At 38.8% G+C, this 10713-nt stretch overlaps 4 protein-coding genes across 5 annotated transcripts; 2 read left to right on the forward strand and 2 right to left on the reverse strand.

Annotated features, from left to right (window-relative positions):
- The first annotated feature begins 158 nt into the window (after window positions 1-158).
- On the forward strand, window positions 159-1233 carry LOC136242133 (cyclin-C-like). The gene has a single exon (XM_066033542.1). It carries the CDS (start codon window positions 300-302, stop codon window positions 1158-1160), a length of 861 nt encoding a protein of 286 aa, XP_065889614.1. The 5' UTR covers window positions 159-299; the 3' UTR covers window positions 1161-1233.
- On the reverse strand, window positions 1133-3942 carry LOC136242127 (protein HGH1 homolog). 2 transcript variants are annotated; one of them, XM_066033537.1, is made up of 3 exons: window positions 3264-3942; window positions 1565-1692; window positions 1133-1387 (listed from the first exon to the last, which is right to left on the reverse strand). In XM_066033537.1, exons 1-3 carry the CDS (start codon window positions 3886-3888, stop codon window positions 1184-1186), a joined length of 957 nt encoding a protein of 318 aa, XP_065889609.1. In that variant the 5' UTR covers window positions 3889-3942; the 3' UTR covers window positions 1133-1183. The 2 variants fall into 2 exon arrangements, with proteins under 2 accessions (XP_065889609.1, XP_065889608.1); XM_066033536.1 differs by having other exon boundaries at window positions 1565-1755.
- On the reverse strand, window positions 3908-9213 carry LOC136242121 (beta-glucuronidase-like). Its single transcript, XM_066033528.1, has 12 exons — window positions 8960-9213; window positions 8705-8884; window positions 7838-8013; window positions 7178-7529; window positions 6928-7056; window positions 6696-6871; window positions 6449-6598; window positions 6313-6397; window positions 6021-6197; window positions 5930-5962; window positions 4177-4279; window positions 3908-4125 (listed from the first exon to the last, which is right to left on the reverse strand). The coding sequence occupies exons 1-12, from the start codon at window positions 9167-9169 to the stop codon at window positions 3995-3997; spliced, it is 1902 nt and encodes a 633-aa protein (XP_065889600.1). The 5' UTR covers window positions 9170-9213; the 3' UTR covers window positions 3908-3994.
- A 28-nt stretch (window positions 9214-9241) lies between these two features.
- LOC136242134 (uncharacterized) lies at window positions 9242-10630 on the forward strand. Its single transcript, XM_066033543.1, has 3 exons — window positions 9242-9655; window positions 10066-10184; window positions 10244-10630. The coding sequence occupies exons 1-3, from the start codon at window positions 9380-9382 to the stop codon at window positions 10539-10541; spliced, it is 693 nt and encodes a 230-aa protein (XP_065889615.1). The 5' UTR covers window positions 9242-9379; the 3' UTR covers window positions 10542-10630.
- The last annotated feature ends 83 nt before the right edge of the window (window positions 10631-10713 follow it).

A 10713-nucleotide genomic window follows, 5' to 3' on the forward strand; every position in this document is an offset into this window, starting at 1 on the left:
TAGGCTAAGAGGGGTATTTTCGAGGTTAAGCAATGTACTAAATCTCAAAATCTGGAGGTCTAAAATATTTCAAGGGATAAAATTTTCGCCCAAAACTTTACGCCCCTAATGACTAAGTGGCACTAGTTAGAGCAGTAGTAGTCTCGTGCCCAGACCGCTTTTTTTCCTTTTGTGTGGGGGCGGGAAAAAAGCCCCCACACAAAAGGAAAAAAGCGGTCTGGGCACGAGACTAGAGCAGTAGGCCCTGCGCTATAAATACACATTCGCGGTACTCTAGCGTTTTCGGCGGTGAATCCACGATGTGCGGAAATTTTTGGAAGTCGTCCCACTACCAGCAATGGATACTAGACGGACAAGAACTAGAACTACACAGACGCCGTGACCTACAAATGGTCACGCTGGAGGAACTCCAAAAGACGCACATCTTCCTCGCTAACTACATCAAGGCATTGGGGGAAACTCTTAAAATGAGACAACAAGTGATAGCCACAGCAACCATGTATTTCAAGAGGTTCTACTCTAAACACTCCCTCAGTGACGTAGATCCAATGCTAATGTGTCCAGCTTGTGTCTACCTTGCATCCAAGGTGGAAGAATGTGGTGTGATATCATCAGTCAAAATGATGAACGCATTACGGACTGTAGTAAAGAAAGAGTATGCTTACATCCTTCCTGATATACCATACAGCATGGGACACATCCTTGAATGTGAATTCTTTCTACTAGAAGTCCTAGATTGTTGTTTAATAGTCTACCACCCCTACCGCTGCCTTACTCAGTACATTACTGACATAGGACAGGAGGGTACTCTGCTAGCTACAGCATGGAAGATTGTAAATGATTCATATCGTAGTGACTTGTGTTTGTTGCTGCCACCATACCTAATTGCACTAGCTGCTATCCACATGGCTGCTGTAATACAGAAAAAAGATTTACGGCCATGGTTTGCTGAGTTAAATGTAGACATGAACAAGATCCTAGAGATTACTAAGACAATGTTGGCACTCTATGATCTATGGAAGAAGTTTGAGGAAAAGAAAGAAATGCCAGAGATCTGGGCTAAAATAGCCAAACCTAAACTGACTAAATTGAAAGACCAAACTCAGGCATCCTCACAACCAGATAACCCAGATTCTAACAAACAACAGCAAATCACATGATAAGTTGTGTATTATATTACATTTTATTGTGCTTTGAATTTTTCTGGGAGTTTGACTTCCTGTAGATTATGCATCCCAGACTCTGGTTCATCAGCTATTAATATGTCAATACACTTGTGACATATGGTGGACACTTCTGTGTCTTTTTCCCATTTGTGCAGTTCTCGCATGATTATGTAGGTATGTTTCTTTTTTATGTACAGTCGTCCTTCCCTTGTTGAACACAACTATGTGAAAAGAATGAAACAAAATATTTTAACATAAGCTTAACATCACATTCACATACAGCTGTTATGGTGTTAAGAGCCCATAGTGAAGGTATCATATTACACAAGTTCTTAGAAAAATATCCCTTTACACTACTCACTGTAGGCAATCTACACTATCCGTTGTACAGTACATACTTGCATGACAGACTCAATGAGCATCTTGCGGATATCAGGGTCTTCCTCCCTCTTCTTATCATCTCCAAGATATTGCAGGTCCTCAGGTAATCCCTCCATTTCATCCTCACTGATCTCCTCTGATCCAGCTAGGGGTAACAACAAGAATGGTAAGATGTCCACATCACTGCCTAGCAACCAGGAATGGGAACCTAAGAAAGAATACAAACATTATTGACTACACTATCAATGAGTACAGAGGTTTGTCATGCATCATAGCCCTGATGTGTAATTGAGCAAGCAAACATGGCACCTTGAAATTCGTAGTATGTATTTTTGTCACATTTACAAGTATATATAATGTAGCATTTGTTTTCTTAGCTAGGAAACCCGCACAAAGTGTTGGGTGGCTCAAAGAAGGGCTCTGGTGAACCATAATTCATTTGAATAGTTTGTATTGTTGACATTGCTGCATACTCAAAACACCCCTAAGATCTATTGTATACATAAAAAGTTTCGAGGTAGGTAGATGAATGACTATGGCAAGATTCAGAGGAAAACTTTTGTAGCTAGGCAGTTACTATGGCTAATCATCTGCTGGATTCGGACATGGGTGAAAGGTGATCTACCAAATTTTCCACCTCGAAAATTTTTATGTATGCGGTACCAATGCTATTCATAGTTTGACCACTAGCTGGTAAAGTCAATGGACCAAAACTTTAGAATGGTTATGTCACAATTGCAGGTAGTATACATCATAATATCACCAACAGTGTGGGATCATATCCCTCTGGATTGGAAACTGTGCTGCACGTCCATACATTTTGTACAAGAACCAGTGTCCTTAGGCTGGTTTCACGCCTCAACAAATTTAATCCTATTACAGCAGAACAGTGGCGTTACGAGAATGACTTGTGGTGTTGTTGTGATAATTGTTTTGGTTAGTTTGACCAATTCCCGTCACTTTTGGTTGGAAGGCTTACAATGGTGGACTACATGCTTTGTTGGAAGCACATTCTTGGCTAAACCAAGTGCTGTGGGTAGAAAAAGAAAGTATCACAAGGTTAACTATGCTATAAAGAATTGCCTCGGCTAAATAATATGCCTTCCCATAACTTCTTTGGCAGTTTTTTGGGATGGTATTTTTTGGGAAAACTGGAAGCACATTCTCTGTGATTCTAAACAGTATCACTACATAATTTATACTACGAAGTCATCAAATAATGCTCCATGGTATGGTCCGAGTGTGAAGGGCGTAGCGTACAGGGTTTTGGTGTTTTCCTTGAACGTGTCCAAACCATCACATCTCGTGTTCAGTTTTGCTTCTACCATTCGTACAATAAAGAGCCAATTTGCCTCGAAACTTGCTGTTGGCTTCCAAAACATCTTGAGAAAGAACCCTTTACCAGTGATGTCTTGGTTTGCCCACAGAAACTTATCTTGTTATTGAAGGGGGCGCAAAACCAGCCTGTAACCAGTGGTGCTTACTAGTTTCCAATCCAGGGGGGTATATTATCTATGGTGGGATTAAGAGAAGTCTAATATACAATGAAGGCTTTGTGCAATTAAGTGTCAGTCAGATGATAGAAGTGTTTCTGGATTATTGGCTTCACCACATACATGACACTTGTGGCAATCTGGGTGCTTGTAGTTTCTTTTGTTACAAATTCATACTTCAGTACAACCTTTCATAAGATTCTCACAAACATACATGGGATACCTGTTTCAAAACACAAGTTTCTGACAAGTCCAACGATTCCACCTCGTCGTATCAGGGAGTCTTGATAATGTATAAATGGCAGTAGTCTTTGCAGCAGACATTGTTGTCTGTCTAAAAATAGTTTACGTCCACTTAGTAGTTGTGAAATGTTTGAAAATACTGTTGCCATGTAGTGAAATTTTGCTGCTCTGTTTGTACAAAATACATTGATTAGTTGGTGTAAGTTTATTGTAGAATTTTCATCCTGCAACACATCCAGGACTGTCTTACTTCCTTCACTTGATTGAGTTAAATTTGATATAACCATTACTACATGGTTCCCACATTTGAGATTCAAAATGACTCCCAAAAGTTTAGGTATCACGTGCAATGAAATTAGCTCACGAGCCAGTGTTGTGTCTGCTGCTATATTAACCAAAGAAAGGTAACTATCATTCTCTACCGCCTCTAGGTCGTCTTCTGTTAACTCTAGAATAGCTGGTAGTATAACCTTCCTGTGCTTGAGAATACATTCTAGTCCATCTGGGCTGGCCGTTAGACCCAGTACATAGCTTAGAGCAGAGACTTTCAAGTCCATTCTAACGTCCTTTTTGAGGAACGCTGCAAGCTGTGAAACCTCGTCCATTCTTTTCGTTTACACGTGATCCTGCTTATTTCGCGGATATTAATTCGCGAGTTTTGTATAGTCCACTAACTACTATTACATTCACACAGAGAAAGCATTAACTTTCTTAGTTCTTTAATGAGTGGTTTCCTACACCAGCTAATCCCATGTACCGATCCCTCAAAACAAATGCTGCACTCTTTGGATGCCTCTGACGTGTTAATACTCCCTTCTTGTTGCCAACCGGCCTGTCATCCTCTAAACAACATGAAAACCTTCAAAAACTTTTAAAATCATGAATTGAATTACTTTGTTCTGTCATGAAGTCTGCAAAGTTCCATATTAGTTCTCCCACAAGGAACTGCTTGCTATACTTGTCAAATACTGAGAAGTGCTGCTCCAGAACCTCAACCTAAACAATGACAACATCAGCATGTGTGTACTGCCAGACTTCCTGAAGGGGTTCAAATGTGGTGGGAACACAACTACAACAAAGGAACCTTGGAATTACACCTGGCTGACTATTTCATATATGGTAATTACATAACATGTCTTTTAATGGCTCCCAATCAGCATAAGTGTTTTGTGCGTGGGCAGAAAAGAAAGGTCTGGTGAAAATAGTCCAAAACTGTTGTTCTGTGGCTGATAGATTCTGAGGGCTCTGTATTACCAGTGTTGTTGGTCTACTCTTGATTTCCGAGGTTGAGGGCCTCTACAACTGTTTTGTCCATATTTTGCCATTAATACACTCTTACTCTTTGAGAGCTCAAATGATGTTTCTCTATTGTCAACTTATCACTTCAATTCTTCCTGCCCACACAAACTACTTGAAGCTACATTTTCTCACAGTATACCATCATAAACACAACAGGTACTAGTAGCCTTGTTATTATATTCACTGTTTATTATATTATTGTAATATCAAGAGTTCATAATATTTGTGAACTCTTGGTAATATCGATCATCAAAAAAATGAGGCAGTGGCAGATCTAGGATTTTTAAAAGGAGTTTCTGAAAGTTGGCATAGCTGAATAAGGCATTTGATGACATTTCTCCAGAAAATTTAGAGATTTTAGTAGCACTAGGATTGGATTCTAGGCTACTTTTAGTTAGCAATTACAATAAATCCAATGCAGCTAACTATAGTACAAAGATAGTGACTATAAGCTGTAGTTTTGATTGCTCTATTAGATTAGAGTAGTTACTTGACTGCTCTATTAGAGTATCTCAATCGTTTTTAATGCAGTGGGAGTTGGCAAATGAAATGTTGCTGAGGGTTTAATAGCTATAAATGGTGTTAGTTAAATGCAACTGCGTGCACTGTACTAAAATACAGTTGTTTGCTATGATACATTGTCAGTACAACAATGTTTATGTATTTAGACTGCCACTGAGCTAAATTTAAAAGGGGGTTTCTGTTGAAACCCCAGAAATCCATCTAGATCTGCCACTGTGAGGGGTACAGTTATAAAGTACCCAAAATATGACAGCAACATTTGAACAAATTTTTTTGGTCAAAACAGCTGAGCTATGGCGGTATTATGATGAACAATTTCATCATTTTGACGCTTTAAAACTCAAGAGCAGAAATTCCAAATGATAAGGTAATTTTAGTTAATAATTGTTTAATGGATCAATTTGCACATATTTTGCAAGAAATTATCACACAGCTATACCCCAGGCCTGTGCATTCACAGCAACAGTATACTACCAGCATAATGTGGTTTATACTTTAATGTCTAAGTAGCAAAACTTACCTAGAACCACTACATAGATCATGGGAAAATTTAACACGTGGGTGGCCCTGTAGCACCTTGGAAGTTGCCACAATTTATGTTATACAAACTCTTGAGAGCACATAATTTAAGTATCTTAATTATACACAATCATTTTTTTGCCAGGTTTCCAGCACCCCATTACATATACCGGTATATACTTACTAGACCTGTTATATATTCCTGCTAGAGAAGTATACGTGATCACAATGTGTGGTTACAATTGCATAAACTTAGGACATCCTGTATGATTCTTGTTACCAGACAAAACCACATGACCACATTACCTGGTATTCTTCTGTGAATGCAGTGGATGGGTTCTAACATTGTAACACACAAATTAAACATGGGTACATTTTATTTTGGTTGCTCCCACACCTCATGGAAGCCAGCAATAGTGCCGGCTCCATATTCTGATATGATCATTGGCTTCTTCTCAATGTTGTGCCACTGTTCAAGGTCATAAGAGAACTCATAGGGTATCAGGTTAGTATAACCCATGTTCTTGTACCAGCCATAGTAACGATTGATGCATATCACATCAGCAAATTTTGTCTGAAAGAAATTATTGTGAATCAACAGCCAAGATACAAGACATTGATGAGAGGAAACAGCACTGTACAAACTCCAAAAAATGTTTTCTCCCATCAATCGCTTCCTCTATACATACAACTAAATCTGTATCATAATCATGGCTGCAAGTAAATGTTAGTGGTCTTGTGGGGTCCAGCTTGTGAGCGTGTTTGAAGACTGTCCTGGACAGCAAAAGGAACACTAATAGAGTAAAACTATGAGAAACAACTAACTCAAAGTATGATTCAGATTCTTTCAGACCAGAATTTGGCTCATTGGCTAGTGACCACATTACAACCGATGGGTGATTCCTATCACGAAGAATCAGCTCTGTAGTTACTTGTAGATGATGCTGTAGTGTTTGATTAACAAAGTTGAAAGCCCTAAGGGATAAACAGTGAGTCTATTCTAACACATCTATGAAGGGAAATCAGTGGCTAAAAGCAAAAGTACTGCAACACAAAAACAAGGCCAACATACTCATGCAAGCCAACAGCTGGTGTCTCATCGATCACGACTATTCCTTCCTTGTCACAGAGATGCATCAACTCCTGAGAATATGGATAGTGACTGGTACGGAAAGCGTTTACCCCTAGCCACTTCATCATGTTGACATCTTTTAGTATCAGTGGAACATCATAGCCTTTCCCACGGATCTACATGAAACCTGATATGATAGCAGACACTCTATTACACATGATATTTAAATTACATCAGCGTCTTCATGTTTATTGACACCATGAAAGTAGAATGGCTTTCCATTTATGAGGAACTCTGTTCCCTTCACCTCTACTGTCCTAAATCCCACTGGCTGGCGATAAATATCTTCTCCATATTGGACCTTCAGACAATTGATTTTACAACGATGCACATAATTACTTTAGCACACACACAAACATCTGTTATAAGAGTAAAGCTGAAAACATAGCCACTACAAGCACAAATCAATAAAAATAATTTACATGTAGAGTGTAGAGGTATGCCACTTCTCCATACTTAGACATTGTCCATGGCCACCACAACTTGGGGCTGTGTACCCTCAGCACAAAATCAGAATCATCTCCACCATACCGTGCAATCATGGTCCCATTTTTGTCCAATAGTTGAACATCAAATCCTCGTGGTCCCCCTGTCACATTTAGACTACAGTTAAGAATCCATTCTGAAGAGCCTTCACTGGTTGGCATAGTAACCAGCAACATGTCTTGAACACGAGCTGCAGACACTGAATGCAAGAGAACACGATGTTGGATGCCGGCATAATTGAAGAAGTCAAACTGCAAGTTTTGAATAAAAAAGCCACCGGGAGGATACCTGCAACATGTATGTCAATTAACACACAAAACAAAGATATATAACAAATGAATTTACTCATACATACCCTGAAATACAATTTCCTGAATTTTAGCACGAAGTGTGCTATTGTCTATAAATCATTCATAGCTTCATGAATGTATTAACTATAAGTATTTGTTAATTGGTACAATAATTAGAGAGCACATGTGTATGTGCAGATGTGCACACACATGTCTTGCATCTGTTTGGATGATTGTATGTGTGTAAGGTTGTAGCCAACAAGTGGTCTATAGAAAACATACACACAGTATTAAAATACTACATACATTGGTCCACTGAGATATTCCACAGTACCACAGGGTAAGGTGGTAGGGGTCAATGTATTGTTCACGGCAACAGTAATACGATAGGGAGGTTGCTGACTAAATAAAATACTTGTTACATCGGCCTCAAATGGTAAGTGAGCTCCTTCGTGAACCAATATCTCCTGACCATTCAACCACTACAATGTAAAAACATGACAAAACTGAAAACTGTGTTACTTACAAAATTACATTTAAAGCCTTGCGCTGAGAGGCAATGAAATTGTGGTAATGCCAGATACACACACCAGCAAAACAGGTCATACAAAATATATCTAATTCCTCTCAGTCAAAAAAAGCAGAAACAGAATGGAGACATGGAGATGTATACTATCTAATATAATATATACGTATATTAGTGATCTATATCACTGCAGGCAAACCACTGTTTCAAACTCTCAAAGTCATGAGATATCATGCTTAATGGTAATCATGCCTCTATGTTTGTGTGTACCTGGTATTTAGTTACACTGAAACTGCTAATAACAAATTTGTTGTACAATAATAAGCAGATGACACTGAAAATAGCAAGTCATGCTGTAGTTACTACAACAAACTGTCACAACACATGACATGCACATCTGGTAAGAACGAACACATAACAGTGAAATTTCTAGACAGCTTCATGTTAATTGTAATGAAAAAGCCAAACACATATGTGCCATGAAACTCTATAACTCCAATGAATGCCAGGTACATCATGATGGTCTACCTTTACTGTTGTTATCTGCAGAAGATCACAGATGATAACAGTAAAGGTGGACCATCATGTGTGTGCAGTGTACATAATTATGTCTGTTGTGTGCAAGGGATCAATTAGTGCACACTCACAACTATGCAATAGTAGTGTACTCCTTCAAATCTCAGGTAGAGTCGTTGGTCAGCAGCTCCTCGTGGTTGTTGATAGAAGATACGGTCATACCATACCCACCCGATGTGATCCCTAATACTACGATCTTGCGTTATGTCATTGTAACTGGATGGAACTGGCATATCAATAACCGGACCAGCCTGTAGTAACATCAGGCATGCCGATTACCATGAGGATAATAATAATAAATCAAATCAGTCAGCAAGAATAAATACCTCAGAGAGCGGTTGCATGTACCATTTCTCAGTAAATCCTTGATCAGGATCCGTGGACACCCGGAAATTCCATATCCCAGCCAAATCAACTATGATTCGACTTTCTGATTCCTGTGGGTACAGACCGGCTGCGGAATTCGTTATCAGACCACTGCTTATCACAACCACAAATAGCACTAATTTTACAGGGAATTCTTCCAGATGTAACATACTCTCGTACCAACTGCAAATTATTCGGTCACAGTGGGGCGCGCGTAAAAGGTCATAATTATTTTATGCTATTTGGTTATTTGACAGCTAGCTATTAGTTTGCATGTCAGTGCATATGGCTTCGTATTATGGTAGCGTGACTTCCTGAAAGAAACCCGAGACAGAAACCCTTTGCCCTGATAAATAGTGTTTGAGTAGCATACAGTGGCAATGTCTATGGACAAGAACGACTCTTTCTCATCCCTGGATAACCTGAATATTGTTGAAGAAGACGAGCCAACAGCAGCAATGCCAATAGTTGTCACAACGGACAGCGCCTTGACTACGTTCATGTCACAGTCGCCGCTCAGCCAGGGATACTTGTTCAAAGAGTCCAGCGTGCACAAGGCGTTTAACAAGCGTTATTTCGTACTCTACCAGCATTTGCTGGTGTACTACAGAGAAATGGATCAGTTCATCAAGGGCAGTACTCCTGAAGCTAGACTGGTAAGAACAACGAATGCATTTTACATGTTGTTGTTGTTGTTTTGTAGTTAAGGTAGCTAGTTTTGTAGTTAAAGTACTTAGTTTGGTAGTTAAGCTAGTTAGAATTTTGTATTTAAAAACTCTTGTAATGAAAGTTTTTTTTTTTTTTTTTTTCAGCTTTTACATGTTTTATAAGCTTTTTTGGTGATTTGTGTGTATGGTGTTACCCGGTGTTATATAACCCAATATGCCGCCCAGAAAGGCATTGTTTTTGCACACAGAACTACTATAGGCGTGGCGATATCACTTTGCTGTGGTTGTATGCGGAGATCTGGGTCGTTAACTTCCAAATTATGTATTGGTGGTCAGTGTAGATTGCATTTGTATGGTTTCTTTGTTATCAGTATAGACACAGTCGTTTTTGTCTGTAGAAACATGCCAGTGGTGTTATCTACTTGTACGATTGCTACCTTACCAAGCCAGATACATTACCTTATGGAGCAAAATTTTGTTTCATTTTACACACACCTCACAAAGAAAACAAAAGAAAGTAAGGCTGTTTGTGATCAAAATAGTCTTGTTGAATTGATTATCCTTTATACGTTTTAGGTCATTCAAGTTAGTATCAAAAACTAAACAAGACAAGCACATGTGGATTAGTTTGCTGCAAGCACAGAATCCCAAACTGTGTTGTGATCCATCCTCTACAACACATCAGTTTCAGCAAGTTTTCAAACAATCTGCATCAGTGTCATCTATTGATTCAGATGACTACAAAGAACTTTGTATTAAAGTGGAATCCTGTCATATCAACCCTCGTACACATCGGAGCATGTCTGAAGTACTTATCAGGAGAAAAAGTACAGTGCAAATTCGACACAAATCTTCTGACTGTGGAGCTTTATGATTATTTATATTTTTATATTCTATTAATTTATCACTTATTATAAATAGTGAATTGTGTATTATTCGTAACTGGATTTCTTGAATTCTTAACGTAAATTAAAGCGGAAAGGCTAGCTTCCTATCGTAGTTCTAGTTAGAACTGTAGCTTGTTCAGTAGTGTAAAACAGGCAAGG

Source organism: Dysidea avara, chromosome 13 (genome assembly GCF_963678975.1).
Source record: "Dysidea avara chromosome 13, odDysAvar1.4, whole genome shotgun sequence".
Classification (NCBI taxonomy): Eukaryota; Metazoa; Porifera; class Demospongiae; order Dictyoceratida; family Dysideidae; genus Dysidea; species Dysidea avara.

What these genes read in the sequence shown, in the direction of transcription:
- LOC136242127 (XM_066033536.1), bottom strand. Translation starts at nt 3,888, where the DNA reads ATGGACGAGGTTTCACAGCTTGCAGCGTTCCTCAAAAAGGACGTTAGA. An exon ending in AAACTTGTGTTTTGAAACAG is followed by an intron (nt 1,756 to 3,263) that starts GTATCCCATGTA and finishes ATTCTTTCTTAG; the next exon opens with GTTCCCATTCCTGGTTGCTA. An exon ending in TCATTGAGTCTGTCATGCAA is followed by an intron (nt 1,388 to 1,564) that starts GTATGTACTGTA and finishes CTTTTCACATAG; the next exon opens with TTGTGTTCAACAAGGGAAGG.
- LOC136242121 (XM_066033528.1), bottom strand. Translation starts at nt 9,169, where the DNA reads ATGTTACATCTGGAAGAATTCCCTGTAAAATTAGTGCTATTTGTGGTT. An exon ending in CATACCTCTACACTCTACAT is followed by an intron (nt 7,057 to 7,177) that starts GTAAATTATTTT and finishes AATTGTCTGAAG; the next exon opens with GTCCAATATGGAGAAGATAT. An exon ending in ATTATGATACAGATTTAGTT is followed by an intron (nt 6,198 to 6,312) that starts GTATGTATAGAG and finishes AATTTCTTTCAG; the next exon opens with ACAAAATTTGCTGATGTGAT.
- LOC136242134 (XM_066033543.1), top strand. Translation starts at nt 9,380, where the DNA reads ATGTCTATGGACAAGAACGACTCTTTCTCATCCCTGGATAACCTGAAT. An exon ending in GTACTCCTGAAGCTAGACTG is followed by an intron (nt 9,656 to 10,065) that starts GTAAGAACAACG and finishes TTTTGTCTGTAG; the next exon opens with AAACATGCCAGTGGTGTTAT. An exon ending in CACAAAGAAAACAAAAGAAA is followed by an intron (nt 10,185 to 10,243) that starts GTAAGGCTGTTT and finishes TATACGTTTTAG; the next exon opens with GTCATTCAAGTTAGTATCAA.
- LOC136242133 (XM_066033542.1), top strand. Translation starts at nt 300, where the DNA reads ATGTGCGGAAATTTTTGGAAGTCGTCCCACTACCAGCAATGGATACTA.